Genomic DNA, 25,183 nt, shown 5'->3' with positions numbered 1-25,183 from the left:
ATTTCAAGCTCAAAAAAAGAACACCCTCTAAGTAAAGGGACTGTTTTGAGCTTGGGGCAGGGAGACCATTTTGATTGAAATGTTTCAACTGTCATTTTGGAGGTCTGTTTTTCCCTTGCTGATTGGTTTTCTGGTACTGACTTCTGATTGGCTTGCGATCTCCTTGCTTCTTGGTTCTATTATTTATTATTATTATTATTATTATTATTATTATTATTATTATTAATTTGATTTCTATACCGCCCTCCCAAAAATGGCTCAGGGTGGTTTATACAGAGAAATAACAAACAAATAAAAAAGATGGAACCCTGTCCCCAAAGGGCTCGCATTCTAAAAAGAAACATAAGATAGACACCAGCAACAGTCACTGGAGGTACTATGCTGGGGGTGGATAGGGCCAGTTACTCTCCCTCTGCTAAATAAAGAGAATCACCATGGTAAATGGTGCCTCTTTGTCCAGTTAGCAGGGCTTGATTTGTTACCATACAAATCAAGTGTTGTCATGGGCAACTGTGCCCCCTACCTGGGGGGAGGTAGGGGGAAACACAAAATGAGGGAATTTCAAAATGTATCCAAAGGGACTGGGAAGCAAAGATAGCCCTTACAATGTGCCTGAAGAGGATACATCAGGACAGGAGGAAAGGTGGTTTGGTTTTGTGGCTTTTGTTTCTCAGTGCTAAGTATAATATGCTGTGCTATTGTTGCTGGTTTTGCTGGATCTCAGATTGACAAAGGCAGAACTTGGGTGCCTTCCTTCCTTGAGTTTGGTTTGTTTGTGAGATAGTGTTGTGGTGAGAAATGAACCGTCACAGGGGTGTGTGTGTGTGTGTGTGTGTGTGTGTGTGTGTGTGTGATATTCACTTGGTGATTGCTATTGTGAGTTTCACATCTGGCATTGAAACTAACTTGTACTTCACTCACTGCTCTGGTCTACTCTGCAATCTGCATTGCAAGGTGTACTGAGCCAAAATGTGGCTGAAGTTGCTCTAGTTGAGCTTATGGTTATGCTTGCTGTGAAGGGTGCTGCTGTGGCAGCTGTTGCAATGCTAGGAAGTAACGTAAGGAGCCATAATTGTGTATGAGAGACCAACTTGTGCCAATGAGGTTCCTTCAGCGCAGGCACTGTGGCTGGCAGTGGATTCTGGGTCAAAATCTTTTTTGGCCATTTTTGGACAGTGTTTGAAAGGTGTTGTTCTGAGATGGGCAAGTGGGCAATTTTTAATTTAAAAAAAACAAACAAACCATCTTTCCTCAAAACCCCCATAGGATCCTAGGGAAAGAATCTGGAATCCCTAGGGTTCCAAATCACAAACCATCCACACACTTAACACTGATTTCTGCAGACAAACACTGGGGGTGTGGGCAAAAAGACTTGGGACATCACAGTGTGATGGTTTTCAGGACCTGGCAGGCTCCACGACTGAGCAAGCAGCACCATTTATTTCTAATAGAGCCTCTCTTAGCAGCAGAAGCTGCCTAATCTAGGAAAGGAAAATCTTTGCTAAACTCTGTCTACAAACACACACACACACACACACACAATTGCACGCCACTGTCCCCTACATTCTGCCACATTCAAGTGTGAGAACAAACTGGTTGAAGGGATGGGGGAGAACACACTTTTTAAATATTAAAACTATGGGAAATGTTTGATTGTAACAACCATTTTACCATTAAAAATAAAATAGAATACAAATCATTTACAACACTTCAGTGCATCTACATGAAACCGCTGGAAGAGATCATCAGGAGATTTGGTGATGCTGATGACACCCAAATCAGTATGCTGATGACACCCAAATCTATATCTTCATGTCAACATCATAATGAAAAGGCATAAATGCCTCCGTAAATGCCTGCCTGGAAGCTGTGATGTGCTGGATGAGGGATAACAAACATAGACTGAATCCAGATAAGATGGAGATACAGTACATATTGTACAGGGATGGAACTCAGTTCTAGATGGGGTCACACAACCCCAGAAGGTAGAGGTACACAGTCTGGGAGTGCTTCTGAACATAAGAACATAAGAACAGCCCTGCTGGATCGGGCCCAAGGCCCATCTAGTCCAGCATCCTGTTTCACACAGTGGCCCACCAGATGCCACTGGAAGCCTACAGGCAGGGGTTGAGGGCATGCCCTCTCTCCTGCTGTTACTCCCCTGCAACTGGTACGCAGAGGCATCCTGCCTTTGAGGCTGGAGGATACTAACCTCTCCCTGGTGTCCCAGGATGAGGTGGCGGCCAGAGGTGCTTTCTATCAGCTTTGGCTAATACACCAGATGCAGATAAACAACCTCAGAACAGTGGTACATTTGCTAGTAAACTCCAGAGTTGACTACTGCAATGCACTGTACATGGGGCTGCCTTTGTACGTAGTCTGAAAACTGCCGTTGGTACAGAATGTGGCAGCCAGGTTGGTCTCTGGGTCATCTTGGAGAGACCATATTACTCCAATATTGAAAGAGCTGCACTGGCAACTGATAGGTTTCCAGGCCAAATAGGAATATACATACGAACATAGGAAACTGCCATATACCAAGTCAGACTATTGGTTTATCTAGCTCAGTATTGTTTTCACAGACTGGCAGCAGCTTCTCCAAGGCTGCAGGCAGGAATCTCTCTCTGCCCTGTCTTGGAGAAGCCAGAGAGGGAACGTGAAACCTTCTGCTCTTCCCAGAGTAACTCCATCCTCTGAGGGGAATATCTTACAGTGCTCACACTTCTAGTCTCCCTTTCATATGCAACCAAGGTGGACCCTGCTTAGCTAAGGAGACAAGTCATGCTTTCTACCACTAATACAAGGTGCTAGTTATAACTTATAAAGCCCTAAACAGCTTAGGCCCTGGGTCTGAGAGTTTCTTTCCCTTGAGCCCCATCATCCATTGAGTTCATCTGGGAGATGTTTATTTGCAGTTGCCACTGGCGCATCTGGTGGCTACTTAGAGACAGACTTTCTCCATTCTGCTCTGAGGTTTTAGAATGTACTCCCTGCTGAAATATGAGCCTCCCCATCTCTGATAAGCTTTAAGAAGGCAGTTAAGACACATTTGTTCACCCAGACGTTTAATTAGACTTGCGATTTTTAAAATTGTGTTAAATTTTAAATTATTTTAATGTTTTAATTTTGTTTTAATTTGTACTGTTTTATTGTAAACTGCCCAGAGACATATGTTTTGGGTGGTATATAAATATGTCAAATAATTAATAAATTTATGGAGGCGGGAGGGAGAGAGAGAGTACATGCAAGAACAACTTACAAGAACAGTGCCTATAATGCCCTGTTCCTTCACTACAGGCCTAATCACACCTCATTTTGAATCCTGGTTTTTTTCCCAAAGTGCATTTCCCCCATGTTCCTGCAAAGAATCACTTGAGGACTCAGATAAGTAATCAGTTAGCATAATCACTCAGGTTGCTAATTGCATTTAGACATTAGCAATACAAACTTCAGAGAAGTCCTGCTGGATTTGACCAAAGGTCCATCTAGGCACCATACCAACTGAGCCCCATTCAAATAGATGTGATTTAACTTAATCACCACTAACTTAAATCCTGTTGATTTCAACTTCAGTAGAATCTGAACTCTAATCTAGGAATTGCTTCTTTAAAAGCAATATGTTTGTGGCAGCAAATGTTCGTTTTTATCTTCTGAATAGGATGCTTCTGAATCATTGATAAAATCCTTCAAAAAGGGAAGATTCTGTGTGTTCTTAAAACATATCAGTACTTTCTGAAGTTCTTTTACCAATAAAATATCAAATAAATGGCAAAGTGGGCATAGCCAACATGCGCTCTCTCTCCCCCCCCCCTTGGTTTTCCTCGAAGCTTAGGGCGATGAAACGACTCGGGCGATGGCTGGAATGATGCTGGAGGAATAGTCATGACGAATCCGACCGAACACGGGCTAGAGCCCATTTTAGGGACTACTCTGTGGCGGTGGGGGCGGCGAAGAAATGTTTTTTCTCTGCCTCCATTGCATCTGCTCAGTGCAGACAAACAGAGCTGTTTTGTTTGGCAAAAACATTGCTCCACACATCCCTCCAGGTAATGGGGGAGGAATAATCTACAGCCCATTGTGATCCGTTTGCTTGCCACTCTGCAGATAAAGTTGCTCGCATCCGTGCTGACCTGGACTCCAGAGTTTTGGCAGTTCCGGCAGATGTGCCTTTGGTACCATCTGGTCCTGTTGTGTTGGATTATTTTCAGTTGGTGCAGCCTGAGTATGTGGACAAGATCCTGTGCAGTGTGCGGGCGACATCATGCACTCTTCATGGCTAATAAAAGCTGCCAGGGAGGGTACAGGCAGATGGTTGGAGGTGATCATTAATGCTTCATTAAGGAAGGGCAGGATGCCATCATGCCTCAAGGAGGCGGTGGTAAGACCACTATTTAAAAAGCCCTCCCTTGATCCCTCCAACCTGGACAACTATAGACCGATCTCTAACCTGCCCTTTTTGGGCAAGGTGATAGAGCGTGTAGTGGTGTCCCAGCTGCAGAGGGACCTGGATGATATGGATTATCTGGACCCTTTTTCAATCTGGCTTCCGTGCCGGATATGGGACTGCGACTGCCTTGGTCGCGCTAGTGGATGACCTACACTGGGAACTAGACAGAGGGAGTGCATCCCTGTTGGTTCTGCTGGACCTCTTGGCAGCGTTCGATACCATCGACCGTGGTATCCTTCTGGGACGCCTCTTGAGTATGGGAATCGGAGGCACTGTGTTGCAGTGGTTCCGGTCCTTTCTTGGGGGGAGGGTCCAGAAGGTGGTGATGGGAGCCTACTGCTCGGCTCCGTGGCCACTGGCCTGTGGGGTCCCGCAGGATCTTGTCCCCCATGCTGTTTAACATCTACATGAAGCCGCTGGGAGAGGTCATCTGGGGACTTGGCCTGAGTTGTCAGCAATATGCAGATGACACTCAGCTCTATCTCTCCTTGTCACCTGATCCTAGGGAGGTGGTGGATGTCCTGAATTGGGGGTTGGAGGCCGTGATGGTTTGGATGTGGGCTAATAAACTGAAATTGAATCCGGACAAGATGGAGGTACTGTTGGTCAGTAGGAGAGCCAATTGGGATGAGGAGATTTTACTGGTTCTGGATGGGGTTGCACTCCCCTTGAAGGAGCAAGTACGCAGCTTGGGGGTACTACTGGACCTGGCTCTGCTTTTGGAAGCTCAGGTGGAGGCGGTGGCCAGGGCTGCCTTTGCACGGCTTCTGCTAGTCCGCCAGCTGCATCCCTTTCTTGAGAAGGCAGATCTGGCCACAGTTGCCCAAGGCTTAGTCACATCATGGCTGGATTACTGCAATGCGCTCTACGTGGGGCTGCCCTTGAAGAATATCCAGAAACTGCAGCTAGTGCAAAACGCGGCAGCGAGGGTTTTATCTGGAGCTGCCCAGTGGGAGCACATCACACCCATTTTGAAAGAGTTGCACTGTCTGCCAGTTCGTTTCCGGGTCCAATTCAAGGTGCTGGTTTTGACCTTTAAAGCCCTTAATGGTTTGGGCCCAGTGTACTTGAGGGACCACCTGCTCCCAAGGGTTGCTGCCTGCTTGACAAGGTCATCTGAGGGGGCTCTGCTCCGGGTGCTGACAATGAGGGAGGCTTGACTGTCGTGCACTCGAGACAGGGCCTTCTCTGTTGCTGCCCCCAGACTTTGGAATGCTCTCCCAGTGGCCATTGACTCCTCTGACTCCATCACAGTTTTTAGATAGCTTGTTAAATCTTGGCTTTTTATCCAGGCCTTTACATGATTGTTTTATTGCTGCTTCTATATGTTTTACTCGCATATAGCTTTTATGTTTGTATTTTATAGTTTTTAAATTAGATTGGTTTTATCTTTTTAGCTTAATATTTTGTCATTTTTATTGTATTTTTTTAACTTTTGTAAACCTCCTTGGGATTGTTTTTAATGAAAGGCAGTACATAAATGTAACAATAAATAAATAAATAAAATACATTTTATACTGCCCAAAATGCAAGTTCTCTGGGCAATAAACAACCAATAAACAACAAATAAGACAATAAACAACCAATAAAAAGATTAAAACATTTCAACCATTAAAATTTAAAACATTAAGACTATCAAAACACAATTAAAACATAATTAAAACAATATCTAACTAAAAACCTGGGTGAACAAATGTGTCTTGACTGCCTTTTTTAAAGTTGTAAGAGATGGGGAGGCTCTTATTTCAGCAGGAAGTGTGTTCCAAAGCCTCAGGGCAGCAATGGAGAAGGCCTGTAGCCACCAGACGAGTAGGTGGCAACTGCAGACGAACCTCTCCAGATGATCTCAATGGGCACTGTGGTTCATAGCAATGAAGACGTTCTCTTAAATACCCGAACTGTTAAGGGCTTTATAGGTTATAACCAAATACTTGTAATTTGCCTGGAAACTTATCGGCATCCAGTGTAGATCTTTTAAGATAGGAGTGATATGGTCTCTCCGAGAAGAACCAGAGACCAACCTGGCCTCCACATTCTGGACTAATTGCAGTTTCCAGACTATGTACAAAGGCAGCCCCACATAGAGCTTATTGCAGTAGTCAAGTCTGGAGGTGACCAGCAGATGTACAACTGTTCTGAGGTCATTTATCTCAAGAAATGGACGCAGCTGGTGTATCAGCAGAAGCTGATAAAAGCCTCTGGCCACTGCCTCAACCTGAGACACCAGGGAGAGTTTTGTGTCGAGAAGCACCCCCAGACTGTGTACCTGTTTCTTCTGAGGAAGTATGACCCCATCAAGAACTGGAAGATCAAAATCATCTCCCAAGTTCTGACTCCACACAATAAGTACCTCTGTCTTATCTGGATTCAGCCTCAGCCTGTTACCTCTCATCCAGCCCATCACTGCCTCCAGGCAGGCATTTAGGGAGGTTATGCCTTCTCCTGATGATGCTGACATGGAGAAAAAGATTTGGGTGTCATCAGCATACTGATAACACCCTTCACCAAATCTCCTGATGATCTCTCCCAGCTGTTTCATGTAGATGTTAAACAACATCGGAGACAATATGGAGCTCTGAGGGAAACCATTGCATGAACTTGCAGATGGAATATGGGCCGAAAAGAATCGCAGCTTTGCCACCCATATTGCCAGAGCATAGATCTTCAAATGTGGTCTATGTTGTAATCTGTCAGATTCGAGTAGAGTCTTCCTCCAATTGTGCTCCACCTTGCCACTTCAGCCCCCATAGTTCTTCCGTATACCAAAGGGCCAGTTTTGAAGCGGGTTGGAGAAGACGCTTAGGTGTGATCATGTCTACCGCCCTGGTGAGCTTGCTGTTCCAGTTCTCCATCAGGGCATCAACAGAATCACCAGCAGAGCCAACACGAAATCCCTCCAAGGCTTCTTGGAACCCTATTGGATCCAATAACCTTCTCAGTAGGACCATTCTAATGGGCCCCTCACCCCTGCAAAGGTGGGGGTGTGACCATGAGTCCAACCTTAACCAGTTGGTGGTCCGTCCACAACAATGGGGAAATCACAGGAGTCTCCACCCACGGAACACCACCCTGATCAGAGTGAAAGACCAGATCAAGTGTGTGACCTGCAATGTGCGTCGGTCCCAAGACCCTTTGGGATAGGCCCATGGCCGCTGTGAACTCTTGAGCTGCCCCAGACAAATTGGACCCAAAGTGCACATTGAAGTCCCCAGGACCACAAGCCTGGGAGACTCCAGTGCCAAACCCAATACCAAGTCCATCACCTCAGTTAGGGACTCCATCGGGCAGCGAGGCAATCAGTACACCAACACAAGTCCCAGTCTAACCCTGGTCCCCAAACTTAGATACACACATTCAATATGGTCAGACACTTCCACAGTGATGCTGGTCAGGGAGAGGTCATTCTTATAGACCAGGGATTCTCAACGTTGGGTCCCCAGATGTTATTGGACTTCAACTCCCATAATCCCCAACCAAAGGCCACTGGAGCGGGGGATTATGGGAGTTGAAGTCCAGTAACATCTGAGGACCCAACGTTGAGAATCCCTGTTATAGACCACAGCCACTCCACTCCCCACCCACGTCCCCACACCTGCTCCTCAACAGAGTACCCTGGAGGAAGAAGCTGGGACCAGACTGGGCCACCAGCCTCCCCCAACCAAGTCTCTGTAATACATACCAGGTTTGCCCCTTCATCCAGAATTAAATCATGGATGGTTTCTGACTTATTCTGGATAGACCTGGCATTACAGAAGAGCAAGGTGAGAGTCTGTGGGAGGCTGGCACTGCTCCCCAAGGTCAAAGAGCTGGCAGGGCAGCCGGAAGGGACAATAGCTAATAGATTTCTGATTTCCATTCCCCTGTAACGACACACTGACCTGCCAACAATGGCAGCTTTGGATGTGGTTTTCTCTCTTACAACATTGCCTTATATTGTGCAATTATTATCTTTGAACTGGGGCTGTAACTCCATCCTACAAGGTCTAAAGAGCAATTGGTGGGGCATATTACTTTATCATAAGAACAGCCCTGCTGGATCAGGCCCAATGCACATATAGTCCAGCATCCTGCTTCACACAGTGGCCCACCAGATGCCACTGGAAGCCTACAGGCAGGAGTTATCAGCCTGCTCATGACCTAAGATGGTTTAGAGAGGCCCTCCTCTGGGCACTCCCACTGTCTCAAGTGCAGCAGGTACAGGGCCATTTTGATTGTGGCACTCTGTTTATGCAATTCCCTCTGTAGAGCAGCTCTTATATTGGTGCTTACATTGTTTTCTTTGGGGCACTAAATCAAGGCTTTTGTTTTTACCAGGCCCTTTAAACATTTTAGTTTTAAGTTGCCACTTTCAATAGCTGTAATTGTAAAGTATGTATGCTTTTAATTGTAATCAACCTTGGAATATATTCCAAAGCAGTATCTATGTGCTTTGCATAAAAATAAACAGGGCATAGTTTGAACTGATCACTTCGATGAGCCTTGAGTACTAATAATTGGTATTCCTCTATACCACAAAAATAAATCAATCAGCGATGGACAAATGCCCATAGGCTTCCTTAAAAATTGGCTTTGTGTTTCCAGGCCTTCTCAGAGAAATCTTGGGATAGTATATCTGTTTTCCAAGAGTTCTCATTTGGTGTGTAATGTTGGTTTATGCATTGATGATGGTGCACACATGTGCCTTGTCATATAGCCCCTGGAAATTTTAGCTCCCAGCGACAGCCATGGCAGAAAGCTGCTTAAACATGCAACACCCACCCTACCCCTCCTAATAAACACACACACACAGGAACAGAGGGGTGTTTAAAAAACAAAACTGGTGCTCTTTTGTGAATTGCCATTTATGATTTTGTTATATGTTTTTGTTATTGTTTTTATTATCACTCATATTTTTACTGAATTTTATCATTGTTTTAATATTTCTATAGGAAACTGCCTTGACATTTTTAATGAAAAGTGATATATACATATAACAAGCAATCAATAGCCAATGGTGACCAGCAACCATGAAACGTTTGCAAAAGAGAATAGACCTAAATAGAGAAAATACAAGAGGACCTTGGTAATCACAGGGGTTCCGTTCTCACCACATTTTGGATACCGAAAATGCGAATACTGTGGCATTGAGGCAATGGAAATCTGGGGGTTAATTTCCTAAGGGGCAAAAAATGAGGAAAAACCAAGGGAAACATGAAAAAATCCAAGTAAAGTGCCCTAATGTGCTCTGCTGGTCCCCAGTGGTCCAGCAGTGCCCCCCAAGAGACTCATTCTGCCATTTCTGGTAAAAAAAATTAGGGTGGGTGGGTCTTTTTAAAACGAGCCACAAAATGGTTCCTGAGCACAAAATGTTGGCTAGAAATGACCTCCAAGGTCATTTCCGACCACCCTCAATCCGTGGATATACAAATGTAACCCTTCCCTCCATTTTCCCACACGTATACTGAGGACAGATGTCCAATACCGCAGATATGTGAAACTGCGGTTGCTGAATCCATGAGCAATGAGGTCTTCCTTTACTCACCAAAGTATCTATTCAATAGGAATTTCAGTGAGAGGAAGAGGTTTAACATAGAAAGTTTCACACTTCTCAGAACCTTATCAACCTTATCTGTTGACTACACAAAATCTCACAATATCTCACTTTGCATGCCAGTCTGGAGAAAAGGTTGGCGGTGGGGTATGTGTGGCAGCAGTACTTGGTCAATAATACAGTCAAGCATTGTGAACTTGGCAATTTGAACTCAGAACCAAATGCTTAAGAATTTGGAGACATCACTAGAAATTGTTGTGAAAGTGGCAGTTCCTACAAAGCAGAAAGAGTTGCAAATTTTGAAAGATCCTGCTTGAAATGAAGGTGGACTGTTCTTCAGCCACCAAATGTCTGAACAGAGGATTACTGTGGCCCCAGAGGGAGGAAAGAGGGGAACCTCCAACATAGCTACTCTGCACTCAGCCGAGGTCTGAGAAGGGGGATAAATGCAGTGGCTATACACAACCAGTAAATGGTGCTGCTGATCATACGCTTAATTAACAGGAATGTTGGGGCACAGTAGAGGTGAAGACAAGAGATGACACCAACAATGTACTGTCTGCTGCTGCTTCCTGGCACCGTGGTTGGAGTCTGATTGGCTTCCCATTCCAAAGGGGAGGAAGCTATGCTTCCCAGCCAACCAGGAGCCAGGGGCAGAATCAGTGTGTTGGCAAGCTGACAGCTAGACTTGCACACTTTCCTGGAACCAGGGTATCATACCATGGGGTGTATTTGGACTACAGACCCCCACAATCCAAGAGAAGTATGCTTGACTAACCAATTAGGGGCTTGGCTTCCAAGATCACGGCAACTGTAATGTTCCTTACAATATCCCAGAACACTGAACTTCACAGATCAGTTGTGTGTGTTCTAATGAGGCAGAAACAGGAATCTTTTTGGTAGTGTGTTAAGTGCAATGGATGCCTCCTATTTGAGTTAAAAGAGCATCTGCATAACTCAGGCTTAGTTGTAATTAAATGAAGATGTGTATGAAGCAGCAGCCTGGACTATGCCATTCTGTTATTTCCTAAATCAATGTTGTTTTAATCAGAAGTGGAATTAAAGTACTTAAACATTCTGAACAGTCCCAAGCAAATAATTCCACTTCCATATTAATTCGTCGTTTGAGCCACAGTATATATGTCTGCATTTTCTCAGCCTTAAAAGAGCCCATTTGGTTTAAAAAGTACAATTGGGGAAAAATTTTATTAGTGTGAAAAAATTAGAGATTTGCAAGTTTAATAGCTGCTCCAGAAACTGTTACAGTCTGTCAGGCAAACTCTATATATTTCCCCCCTCAGAATTAATGAGGCTTGCTAAAGCCAGCCTGAATACTATAGGAGTCATAAAGGATCGGTCTGAGCTCCTCAGAAAACTTGTGGAGAATGCAGGCTAAAGACAATATTCCTTTCATGACTCCTTTATCAGTCATTTGATGCAGGAGGGAATGCAATGTGCCACCCACATTAATAGATATACAGTAGATAAAAATTCAAATAGATATTTGGATTTCCAGATCCAAATCCTTCTTTAAGAACAGGAGCTATTCACATGACCGACTGGGCAGGCAGGGGCAAGGTGCACAAACCTGACCTTTCCACCAGAAGATCAGTAAAGATGCATTGGAAGGCCAGACGATTGAGCTTTGGAGGGCCCCGTCTCCAGGTCAGTGTTTCCTCTAACAGGGATTCCCAGATGTTGTTGACTACAACTCCCAGAATCCCCAACTGTAATGGCGTTTGGGGATTCTGGGAGTTGTAGTCAACAACATCTGGGAATCCCTGTTAGAGGGAATTCTGCTCCTAGTATCCATTGCACAGTGCTTTGGGGATCCCCTCAGGAGTCAATCGTTCTAAGTGTCTGTGTCTCTGTGTCTCCTTGGGCTGCGTGCAACCCAAGGGGAGACACAATCCCAGAGACCGGATTAAGGGCACGCTCATTCCTTTAACCTTGACTAACAGCTGGGTTTTTAAAAGTGAGCAAGGCAGTGCTGCTCGGCCAAGATCAAGCCTAATCCCTTCAGTTCTCATGCACAGCCTAACCCTGGCTGGGCTTCCCTAGCATGGGTTAGGCTGCGCATCAGACAGCCTCAGAGTCTCACAGTTCACATCTTCACACATGTATGGTGGGATGTCCTTGCTGTCACAGGGTATTAGCAGATCATGCTATTCACAGGTTCCAAATGCTTGGTTGAGTCTGGCAAGTCAAGGACAGGTGAAGCAACAGAAAGGTGACCTCAGAGGAACATATGAGCCTGCCTTATAGCAAGTCAGATGATTGGTGCCTTTTTCCTAGTAATGTCTACTCTCCAATGCTTCAGGCAAAGTTGGCCCTGCTACCTTTTAACTAGCTATGCCAGAAGCTGAACCTGGGACCTATTGCAGGTGCTCTGCTACTGAGTGATGGTCCTTCCCACAAAGGATTTGCATCTGTTTAACTGCAGAGGTAAATGTAGGGCAATAACATGTGTGGGGTGATGAGCAGAGGGGAGCAAGGAGCAGTGAGTGAGAGATACAGCAGTGCAGGCCTTAATTTTTGCAAAGATTCAGCCTCAGTTATTATTTTCAGTACTTAACTCTGGAATGTATGAAGAAAGCAATAGGGTGCCAAGCAGATTTCCACCATGGCTGCTGAGAGAAAGCCCTCACACACAGAAATTTAGTGGGGACTCCAGGGAGGCCTTCCAGATCAGAGAGTAGTATGTCCAGGCAGACGTGAGACCTGACATTTCTATTCCTAGAAGTCAAGAACTGCAGAAGGAAACAGATATATCAGAGAGAGGACCCACCTTAGAAAGTTGTACAGGTTGGGTGAAAGTGTGGAAGCTTGTCATTCAGTAATAAATCACAAAGAAGGGGCCAAGTTGATCTAACATCAATGTCAACTGGCCCAGAGATGGTACTGGAGAAGAACCTTTTTCTTTTTCTCCTAGGATGATAAAGGGGCCCTAACAGCACTTAAATTGCATATGCAGCTAAAGGGTTATCTGCAGTTTCCTTTCTCTCCTGTAACCTTGAAGAGGCTAATCTCTTCCCCACAAATTTTTGTGCTTATGAAATGAGCTAAAATAGAAAGGTACAATTCATCCATATTAAACATAGTCTTGTATCCCCACAGCTTTACACACACATATTCACATAACACACACCATATCTCAGCTTGTCTAAACCTGTTGAAAATTATGCATATGCTACTGATTAGCACAAGGGACAAGAGTCCTGGGTCACCAAACTTCACCCATGCTGCAGATTTCCATCCAAGGTGTCAGGTTGGCACTGGTTTATAAATGTGGCTGTTGATGGATGGATGGATGAAATTTCCCCTTTCTCTCTAAGGTAGGCATAAATTCAAATCTCACTTTTATGTTAAGTTTACAGATACACCTTTTCACATATACAAGGGTTGCTTTCCATTCCACCCCACCCCCAAATCTAATATTATGCAGAATTTACTTAAGTAAATAATTATTTTTAAACCTAAGATTTAGGCAGCATTAGGATTTGATGTTATGCTAATGTTTGACAATTACTAAATGTGGGTATCAGCCAGTATTTTTTAAAGTTTAATTTAAAGCAATTTGACATGGAAAGGTTATTGCTTTAGTTGCCAATAAAAGCTGTACTTTTAACATAAGTGTACACTAGACCCTAGGGTATGTGACTATTATCTTTTCTGCAATTATGTGGTATTCTACATAAATGCTAAAAAAAAAAAATAGAAATATCAAAAGTATGAACTTAGATACAATATAAAAAAGTTGAATAGAAAAAACCAGAAAGCTGGTTGACAGGAAAGTAAAAATAGGTTGAGATTTCCCCCTAGAGGCAAGAATTGGAACTTCACATAATCTTTAGTTTTACTTCATAAATTCCGATTTGGAACTTGGCAAAAATAGAAACTTGGGACAGAACATCATGTTTTATGTTCATGAAATATTAAGATACAGATGAATATGTTGTATAAGCCTACTGATGTTTGTAATAAGGTCTTTTTTTCACTAGTTAACCAATATTTGCTTTTCACACTGAAAATTTTGGCTGACATGATCCGTAGTCTTCCAACAATGGAAGCAGGGCTGTAGGTCTGCAAGAAGCCTTTAGCATTTTCTTCACTTAAGACATCTTCTGCAGTGGACTGAGTGAGGAAGGGAGGGTGAGTGATTTCCACATTTCTCCCCTCCCTTCAACAGCCTTTTTCACTTGTATAAATGTTTATGAAGGCTAGATTTTTACAACTGTAAAGGACGTTTGAAGGGAGGAAGGAGATGTAAAAATCACTCCCCTCTGGTCCTCTGCCTGGTCCTCTGTAGAAAGAAGCCTTCAGCACAGAGACACTGAAGGCTTGCAGACTTAACAGCACTCCTTCTGTTGCCGGAGGGCTGCTGATCATGTCATCCATTAATTATACGCTAAAGAATATTTTCCACATTGCAAAAAGGATTTAGCATAACAGAAGAATAAGTGAAATCTTAACAGATCTTAATGCCCCATAAGGAGAAATATATTCTTTTTGTATCAGCTCTATACATACTCCTGGGAAACTTCACCACCAAGCAGCTTGCTGCATTCCACAAAAGTCTAGTATCTTGTGCTACGTGATTGCTAATTCAGATAATTTGGATTGACTCTGCTGCCTGCTTGCCAAAGGAAAGCTGGCCTTTCAGAAAAGCTTTTGGCTCCTGTAGGCTGAACTGCTCACATCTTAGATGTAAGGCAGATAGAAAATTCCAGGAAAAGAAAAATTCAACTTGCCACTTCATCTAAATTGTTCAATATACTGCAGCAACATTTAATTATTCCATCACTATATTTTTCCATTATTCTTCATCATGCCATATAGAGAGATTTCTTTTTTCAATGACTTCGGTTCATGCCACCTGCATTTATGATGACACACTGGCTGAGTTCAGACGAAATACTGGAGGTTCCTTCACCTCCGGTTTCCTATATCGCATATCCAGACTCAGCAAACTGGAGATAAGGGCTAAAAGGGACCTGCAGTTCCCCTTGCCAACACTCTATACCTTCAGGGAGAGTGGAGTTTCACCGCCCTTAACTCCAGTTTTGCAGTACCAGTGTTACATTTGAATACTGGAACCACAGTTTGGGCCCAATGGGACCAGAGTTGAGGGAGGAAGTTCCTCTCTCACTTCAGCCCAATTGGCTGTGTGGCTATCCTTCTTTCAGGATGGAAGCCCACACAGCCAGCTCCCCCGCCTCTCTGCAGTCTTACAGACTGCAGAAAGCCCCCCTCCCCATATTGTGCTAAAGCATGGGACTCTGTCAAAAGTTGCCTTGTATTGCTTCAGACCATTGATCCATTTAGCACAGTGCAATCTACTTTGCCTAGAAAGAGCTCTCCAAAGTCTAAGGTAGAAGTTTTTCCAGTCTTGATTAAGACCCTTAAACTGTAGGTTTCCAAAACTGAACTTAGGACCTTGAACATGAGAATCATGGACTCGACCACTACATTGTTAGTCCTCTTTAGACATTATAACCAATGATGCTGTATCCACATACAGCGTAAGAAATAGGATTGGAAATTCCACCCCACCCCAACACTCACCACCTGCAGCCAGCTGCTCATTGATACAGTGGCACTCACCTGTGACAGTGGGTGCTTCCATGATTGGGGGGCTCAGACGACCCAGCCTCCCAATTATGAAAGTGATTGGCATCACAGAGGTTGCCAGCTGCAGGGGTGAATGGCGGGTTTTCTAGCCCCGTTTGAGACACTGTACACTGGTCTTTAGTCTTTAGAAGAGGGCTATAGACACACCCTGAGTCATACCAGAAGACAATTTGTTCTAGGGCAATCACATGAACCAGAACAAGGCCTCCTATTCTGCCACGTCAGATATCTAGTTTGATCATGAGGAGCAGGCTATCTCTCTGCATAGGCAGAAATGTAGTTACCAGGAAGGCCACAACCAGGAAGCATATACTGCATGCATTAGTGAGCAAGAGTAAGTTCTGTGAAATCTACAGAATCGAATTCCAAGAAAGCTGAGTATGAAATCAGACAACTCTATGGGAGAATTTGTGAACTTGGTCTACAATAAAGGCCAAGAAAGGTAGGGCCAGGTGACAAATGGAAGGAAAAGTATGGAGAGTAGATTTTGGAATGACCTCATGCAATGTGGTCATTCCTATGAGCTGATGTATTTGTTTAATAAAGATCAGGGATGGTGCCAGATACTAGCCTCAGCTCTCTGGACTCCCCCCCCCCCCAGGATTTCCATTCCTGCACAATTTTCTCAGAAATCTTGTTATAAAAGTTGGGAATCTTGCCTCTCAGCTGTTGGACAGATGGGAAAGAGCTTAGGTTGGCTGATGTACTTGGCCCTATCTATTCGGCTCATGCAGTGCTAATATGTGTCATCTGAGTATCAGTATTTCAGTTCCTTGAAAATACCACTGGCTATTGAATTTTTAATAACACATTCCTACAAGGAGGAACCTTTTTGGATATCAAGATGGCTCTCCCTTTAGTTCTATGTCCTTCACTTATTGGAATATGCATGATAGTGTTACTAAATCAACTATAATAAAGATCCAAACATTTATGCATCAGTGATGGTGGGGTCTCAAACCAGGATGGATATGCCCAATGGCTCACTGGGACATCCTGAGTGAGTTGGTCAGGATAGGGACAGAAAATGGAGTGGAGGAGAAGACCACCCCTTATGGGTGACTCGTTACTTTGAGGAGTCCCCACAGCAGAGCGGACTGCTTGCTGTTTGCCACTCTAGGCAAACGACAATGAGCCACTCTGCCCCTGCTTGACCAGAGCTTGACAAGAGCTCTGACACTTGACACTCTGGTCCCGCTTGACACCATCCTCCCCCTTGTCCCTCATCACCCTGCCCCCTGCATCCCTCACCAGCCTAGATACCATCCTTTCCCTCCTCACTGCCAAATGGGTTGTGCTGCTGCAACATGCACACCATGAGGCAGCCCTTACTGTGCATTCAAACACCAGCAGCTTCATGTGCTAACCTCACTTCTCTGTCACTGCATTAGCACAAGTTCTTCTCCCCACTGTCTCTCCCCTCCAATCACTAAACCTGTCTGCTTTGTCTCCAATTTTGATCTGCTTGATGCTGGAGGGGAGAGACAGCCGGAGAGAGGGAGAGTGATGGCACTAACATAGCACTGAAGAAAGGAGACCAGGTTCCAAAACTGTTCGTGCTTGGATTCACACTAACTGCTGTCTGGGAAAGCAAGCGGGAAAGCTCAGGTGCAGGGAAGTGGTAGCACAGAGAAGGTGGGGCAGTGGCAGCAGTCTGGTAGAGTGATACTTGTGGCAGCGGCCAAAGTCCCCTCACTCGCCACACTGTAGCACTCGCTGCCTGAGGTCATGGCCTCACCTGGCCACATGACAGAGCCACCCCCTTTCCTCGTAGAAATATTTCTGCCTATATCCTCAATTTTGCCAGAAGCAGCTCCCTAGCAAAGCATGGAGAAATGCCTCTTACTGTCCGGGGGCTGTTTTGAAGAGCTGCCCTAACTGGGAGAAAGGCTACCCTCATGTTGGGCCCCCTATGGGGGATCTCAATGGGAATGAGCTCTTTCTCCCCTCCCATTTTCCCAGGGGCAGTTGCTCAGATAGGGTAACCAAGGGAGTCATCTTCTGCCTCAATTTTGATCTGAACTGGAGAGGAATTCTTTGAGCACATCCACTCTAAGTCCTATTGAAATGAATTGAACTTAAGCTGGTCACGACTAATTAGTCTCATTGATGACAATGGTACAGAGTCAAGCCACCTAATCTGGATGCTGCTCTCTGTCTTCTAATGCTCACCTTTCCTTTGAGGCAAGCATACTAAGCCCCCAAAGCTGATCTCTAAGCCCGAGTTCTGCATACTTCAGTGGCATGTCTAATTACTGCTATACTCACTATTACTCAAACTTTATTAAAAAAAACAAGAAGCACCATTGATTTAGACAGGAGAACTGAAAGTATATGGTATTAATACAATGTGATTCATAGCATAATGTTGTCCCAGATGTTTCCAGTTTTAAACTGGAGAAGTCATTTCTTAACACAAAAGATCTGTTCATTTCTTAGTCTATTTAGTCCGTGGTCTTTCCACAAGGTCTGGAAAAAAATAAGGCCTTCCGTTATTAATATGGCAATTGCAAATGGTGGGTTATGTTTCAAATTACTGAAATTTGTTATTTTTCCCTTTTAGGTAGGGGCTAAAACAAGCTGTTCACAAGAGGTCCAGCCACAGTATACAAGTCCCCCTAGAATTAGTTGGAAGAACTCCTGATGAGTTCACTTCTGTTTGTACATTAACCTTGGGATGAAAGGCCAGCCACAGTCATGTGAGAATCAAACCAAGTTTTCCAAAGCATGACACAATATGATGCAAGTGTATGGGACTCATAGAAAAGATTTTTGTGAGCCCAGAAAAATAATAATAAAAACCTTTAAGCTTTTAATGGTTTGATTTAAAGATGTAATAAGAGTTATTGACTCCAGAGGCCCAACTGAAATATCTGGAAGATGGAACCAGTCAGCGAAGGAATGAGAGCCAGCTGAGCTTGTGATGGGCATGAGGAACTATGAGGAATGTAGAATGGAATATAATGAAGAGGCCTAATGTGCCCTGTCCATCTGCCCTTCCTCCTCCTCTGACTTAGTTTGGCCCATTGCACTTACAGGGCTAGACCAATGTGCACAGAGCAGAGAAGAGCCTCAGCTGAATGCTGGTCTTCTTATACAAAAATTGAGCTTGTTTCTTCCTGTGACATCTTCAGAATTCAGTAGGGTAAAGCATAAGGGAGTGAAGGGTACTTTGGATGTATTTGACCATGCTCAAAGCCAGTTTTGAATAAATGAGGATTATGAGTCCTCCTCAGTCATCAGTTACTACATATCTGTCCACTGTAAACAGACAATATCAGGAAATCCATTTCCTATCTCAAAGAGTATCTGCTATTTATTGGACTTTGAATAAGGATTTTTGTTTTGGAAGGAATTCTAGGTATACATTTTGAATCTTGGAAAAGACAACGTTCCTGTCTTTCTTTGCATTACCTCACAAGGGCCAAGTACTTCACCACCTCACACAACCATCCTATATAATAAAACCCTAGGGTAGCTGCGTCCATGTCCTGTGTCCGTGTCTCTTGCAGATCTTCTGCGCATGCATGGCGCGCGCGAGGTGTTGATTGGTCCATAAAGTGCTTCAGAACTTCTTGCTGATTGGCCGTGATCCCACACGCGGCGGGAGGGGGGGGTCTGCCGTACAGAGGCGGTGTGAGCGGCGAGGGCTGACAGGACCAGGAGGGGGAGTCGCCGCTGGGGTTCCCTCCGCCAGCTGCTCTGATGCCGGGGGCGTCCAAGCAGCCGGGGACCCAGGAGGAAGAGCCGCCACAGCCAGAGAGGGAAGAGGCGCAGACTCTGCCTCCCAGCAGCCGCCGGGGTCCCCCGGCCCCTCCCACAGCCACCGACGAGCAAGGTGAGGAGTCTGGCAGCAGATGCGTTCTCCGGGGGGACGGGAGTGGGGACGGGCCGCGGCTGCCACAGCTGCAGCCGCCGCCTCTCGCCGAAGGAAGGCCGAGTATCCCTGCCGTCGCTGCAGCACCCCCGGAGTGTAGTGGCAGGACGCCCAGGCGAGGAGAGAGGAGGCGCTGGCAAGAGGGCAAGGGGGTGGGGAAGCGAGTGGGAGAGCCTGGGGCAGGAGGGAAACAGGCTGTGGGCCACCTCCAGCCTCAAAGGCAGGATGTGTCAGAGTACCAGTTGCAGGGGAGTGACAGCAGGAGGGAGGACATGCCCTCAACTCCTGCCTGAGGCTTCTGGAGGCATCTGGTGGGCCACTGTGCAAAGCAGGATGCTGGACTAGATGGGCCTTGGGCCTGATCCAGCAGGGCTATTCTTATGTTCTTATGTTCTATTGGGTTTCCATAGCAATAGCAATAGCAATAGCAATAGCAATAGCAATAGCAATAGCACTTACATTTATATACCGCTCTATAGCTGGAAGCTCTCTAAGCAGTTTACAATGATTTAGCATATTGCCCCCCAACATTCTGGGTACCCCCAACATTCTAGGAAAAACTAAGTGGAGTCTTTCCAGCTTCTCCTCTCTTCCTGCAGGCTCCAATATGTTATGAATACTGTATTTTGCTGCCTGATCCTATGCATGTCTAATCTCTGCTAACAGGGCAAAGAGGCTCTTTTTAAAGTGCCGATTTGTGTATGTGTCCCATCACTGCTGTTGGTATGTAACTTGTGTTGATTTTAGATTCCCTTTGGAGACAGGGAACTATCCTTTTCCTGTTATTCTTTTTCCTATGAAAACCAATTTGAGAACATTTTCGATGAAAAGCAGTATGTATACATACATACTCAAAAGTTCATTGCAACCTCCTCCCAAGTAATGTTGCATAGGATTGCAGTTTTAATCAGTTGGCAAAATACACAGCTCTTTGTGATGAGCTAGGGTGAAACCTATAGGCCACCTCCTCATCAAACCTGCCAGCTGGAAAGATTTCTTATTCTTACCACTTCAAGGGCTAGCCCACATGTAAGTCAAAAGGCAGTGCGGGCTACAGGAAAGCCCTGATAAGTTGGATATGGCTCAAAGTCCTACCTCATCATTACGATGCAACAGAAAACTGATTGCTGCACAAAAACCAAAATATAACTCGAAAACTGTAGTCCTGTTCAGGTGTTCTTGTAACTGTATACACAATATGTACACAATGCCATTTGAAGCCCCGCACCTACACCAGTATGGGAGGTAACCTAATTACAGAGGGGACCCTAATTACATTCCTAACTACAGGGGAGATCTCTCCATGGCTGCAATATTTTTCTCTTTAGATAAACACTGAACTTGTGGTTGGGGCAGGGCTTTGTCAATGTCATTGTGGATGGGTGGGGCATGAATTGGCATTGTAACAAGCCCTAGACAGGGCTTGTGTTGCCTCTTCAAGCTTGACTGCTGAATTCATGCTCAACGCAGGTGTAAGCGGAAGTATAGCATTAATTCACTCTTTCTGAATACATCACAAACACTTTGAACCAGAGCAAATAATAATACACAAAGCAACGTGATAAATTTATTTTTTATTTTGTAATGGCAGAATATAATTTTAACACCCTTTATGGCAATTGCTGAAATAATCTGAATTTCAAAACTAAGAAAAAGCGTATACAGCATAGACCAGCTGACTTGTCAATCCTCAGTTTACTTACACAAGACACAAACTACTTGAGGTGAGCAAGTATACAATATAGCTTTAGAATTATCGTCCATTTGTTTTATTTTGTACTTGACACTATAGCCACAATGTAAGTATCAATAAATCTCTCTTGATTTCTTGAAGCAGTAATTTAGCAAATACTAGAATGCTCAAAGGACTACATTATGTTTCACAATGTTCAAACTGCTATATTATGTTCTAAGATTCAGATAATGACAACCCACAATCTGTTTTCCTCCACTGAAATCAATGTGTCTACAGAGAAAGCAGTTTGTCTAGTACCACAGTCTAAATCTGTTTTTGAAGTACACAGTGCTTGTTTTGTGCAACAAGAGCTATGGAATGAGTTAAACAGAATTATTACCCTAACATCATCCTTTGGCTGACATGATAAAGAAAATTGCTCAAAGCAGTCCCATTGAAATTAAAAGGACAAGTTAGGCATTGCCCACACACGCACTATCCATATACATTTCATGGGAACAAATGAACAGCACTAGCTTGTACACGATTTGGATGTGTCGAGGGAGTCTACTCTTTCATGTGAGTTTGCCATTTGTTCTTTTTCAGTGCTGCATTGAAGCAACATTCCCATTTTCTTTCTACCACAAGCTTTGCCCTCCCTCAATGGCTAAATTGTGGCCAGTCACATAATCAGAAGCTTCAGATGCCAAGTATACGACGGCAGCTTGCAAGTCTGTTACTCGAGCCAGCTTTCCAGCCGGAATACCTGTTAGCCATTGCTGCACAAGAGGTTTCAGATCTTCAGACTGGATAAGTGATGTATCTACAATCCCCCTATAGATATATAGAAACACATCCACATGTTGGGCCAGGTTATGATTAAGTGTCATAATCCAAAATGTTAACCTTCATGATAATAAAGAGCTTTAGAAATACAAAACATCATTTAGAAAACCAAACTATGCAAAAGGTCTTTTTGTTTGCATTTTCTAACTTCCTTGGCTAAAAGGCATTCAAACACAGCCTTCAAACGTGATTATCCTTAAATGCTTATTAACATCATTTTTAAAAGCAAATCTTACTTATCATTCACTGATTATATCCTTCATTTATATCCACATTAGTGATCAGTTATTAACCATAATGTCCCAAATGGAACATTTGTCTCAAAAACAATTGTATCACCTAAATTGAAAGTGACTTGCAACCAGTTACCTTCAAATAGATTTTTGGAACCAGACGTGCCAATTATTCTATTCATCAGGACACACAACACAATAATACATTCGCACCCAGTTGAGCAAACTGCAGTTCAAAGGCTAGAATTTCAAGAACTAAAACCCAGGTTTCAAGATCTTTCTTTACAGAAGGTAAAACAAAAGTTCATGTTCCCATGACTTTGCTGAGACAAAAGCATGTTTAGTATTAAAAAAACATGACCAAATATGTTCCAGTCTGGATAGTTTCCCTAAGTAAAAAGATCACCAGAAAACTCACCAGGAATTTTTTTTTGTTAAATTATTTAATTGCCAAAAAGGTAAGAAGGAAAAAAAAGGATAAGAACCAGAAAAAATCTCTCCCTCTCTCTCTCTCACACACACACACAGTGGGTGTTTAGAGTTTTGCTACTAACCAATTTGTCATCCTCCTCTTTAACAACATACAGTATTTGTATTTTGTGAAATGTATAATTTTTTCCACCCCCTGTATAAATATATTTACATAACTGTGCCTAACAAGAAATTACATTTAACTTCTCAGAAATGACAATAACTAAAACCTGAACTGCCAATTCCACTTCATTAGTGTGGTAGAAATGCATTCCAAATGTTAATAAAAATTCCAACATGCTGATAAATTAGCGCTTCTAAGGAGCATGTGACACCTTGGTTAACATATTCAACCTCAATTATATTTCTCTTCAGCACCCTGTTATCTGGAACCTTTGCTGGCAATCAGAGGTGCTGTTTTTCAGCGGCCAATTTTCTAGATAATGTAGCTTATCAACACTGTGGGTAAACTTGCCAATGAAATCAGGCTGCACTGAACCACACACGCGCTAATTGCATCTCTTTTTTATGCATATTTACAGACTGTCACTTCAAAGAAATCAGTGGCCCATTGAGGCACCCAGTTAGCTGGAAGAATTGCCTCTTGCAAATGAAAATTAGCAAACAAGCTAGTGATAAATATGAAATGAAGAAAGTCTCAAAATGCCGTTTTGTTCTCAAACTTCGTCCTATCCCAATTTATACTTCCAAAGAAATAGGTTTTAGAAACACAGAATTGTGGGAATGAAATTCCCCCCACATACTTTTGTTTTAAAAGAAAGTCTGTTTACAGTATGACTTGATGGATGTGATTCAGGCTGTGCCCTCCTCCCTATTTACAGTTTTTTCTTGCTAACTGGGGCACTCTTTAAATTGCATCTCCTTTCCCCCCAGACTGAAACTGACAATAAACAGCATAGCTATTCATAAATAATACTGCACAAGGGCAACTTGATTGACCTCTGGCACTATCCTACGTTCCAAAGTAATATTATAATCACAATATTATTTCCCCCAAGCCGTTTCACCCCCATCCTCTCAACCCCTTGCTCTAGCACTTGCTTGCTGGGAAAACAAATTGACTTTCATTTGCAAAAAATGATATCAACAGGCTTCATTTACTTTAGCACTATACCTATTTTTTTTCATACATATATCATACAGCTATCCATAAACTACCTGAAAGTATAGTGGGCTTAGATAACTCTACTACTACTACTAATATATTTTTAATAGTGTCCGTGGTGCTGTATGTTGTGTTTGTTTACATTTGTATCCTGCTCTTCCTCCAAGGATCCCAGAGCAGTGTACATGATAGTGCTTATCTTCACAACAACCCTGTGAGGTAGGTTAGGATTGGAGTTAAGTGACTGGCCCAGAGTCATAGATGCAAGATCCAAATAAAGGTGTTGCTATTGGTTTATCTTAACTTGTAATAGACACTTGTAGACTACTGAACTGAGTGCATGGCATTCCCAATACACAATTGGCTCACCTCTGCTTACAATTGAGGACTGGTTTTATGAGGAAGTATTAGGCACAGAGGGGGGATGAGTCGACTAGGGGTCAAGAGGTTGCTGGTTCGAGTACTTGCTGGTATGTTTCCCAGACTATGAGAAACACCTATATTGGGCAGCAGCGATATAGGAAGATGCTGAAAGGCATCATCTCATACTGCATGGAAGGAGGCAATGGTAAACCCCTCCTGTATTCTACCAAATACAACCACAGGGCTCTGTGGGCACCAGGAGTCAACACCAACTCGATGGCACTTTACTTTATTAGCAGGATATGCCTCTAGGCTACTTTCAATAGGATTTTTATTAGAAAATAGGTACTGTTTTCTTTCAAGTCATTTAACTAGCTTTGATAACCTCTTTAATCAGACTAAGTCTTCTCTCTCTCTCTCTCATTATATGTATATACACCCCACTAGTGTAGCTAGGGAGGTGAGGTCCTGTGTTCTGACCTCTGGTGGGCCCCTGCATGCACATTCTCCATTCCCATCTGGCTCGGGGGCTGCTGGGAAACAGAGATCGCCTATTCCCTTTCTCTCTGGAGAGAGGAAGGGAATGGGCCCTGCCTGCTTTGCAGTAGTAGGTATCGGTTAGGGCAGCAGCGAGGATGGTGGTGAGCAGTAAGGAGTCATGGTGGGGGGTGGCAGGATCCACAGCAGCAAGTGGGAGGAGGAGGGCCATTTTCAAGTCCTGGGCATAGCCATACACAGAGGGTCCCCAGAGGGTCTGTATTCTTGGAACACCTTTGGACACTGATAGCTTTGCCCCTGTTAGGGACACAGAGTGTGTGTGAGTGAGGGATGGATGGAGGGGAGGGGGAGATACATAACTAATAGTGTAATACTAATACTAATACTCAGCTGTCATGCACTCAGAACAAGGCCTTCTCTGTTGCTGCCTCCAGACTCTGGAAAGCTCTCCCGGTGGCTATTCATTCCTCAGTCTCCATTACAGTG

At 43.9% G+C, this 25,183-nt stretch overlaps 1 protein-coding gene across 12 annotated transcripts in view; it reads right to left on the bottom strand.

Moving 5' to 3' along the window:
- The window catches only part of LOC128345691 (uncharacterized oxidoreductase YhdF-like), a 123,084-nt gene that overhangs the window by 10,218 nt on the left and 87,683 nt on the right, over nucleotides 1-25,183 (bottom strand). For 8 of the 12 annotated variants that reach the window (XM_053298022.1, XM_053298018.1, XM_053298025.1 and 5 more), the window contains one exon: nucleotides 21,047-21,994. The exons of 3 other annotated variants lie outside the window; for them this stretch is intronic. In XM_053298022.1, coding sequence (XP_053153997.1) covers nucleotides 21,799-21,994 — 196 coding nt within the window. In that variant the 3' untranslated portion in view covers nucleotides 21,047-21,798. Of the gene's footprint in view, nucleotides 1-21,046; nucleotides 21,995-25,183 lie in introns of those variants that run through there. One more of the 12 variants, XM_053298026.1, reaches the window with a different exon arrangement.

The sequence above is a fragment of the Hemicordylus capensis genome, chromosome 2 (assembly GCF_027244095.1).
Source record: "Hemicordylus capensis ecotype Gifberg chromosome 2, rHemCap1.1.pri, whole genome shotgun sequence".
Lineage (NCBI taxonomy): Eukaryota > Metazoa > Chordata > Lepidosauria > Squamata > Cordylidae > Hemicordylus > Hemicordylus capensis.
Note: the sequence above shows the minus strand (reverse complement) of the source record. Positions and strands in the feature narration are given on the sequence as shown.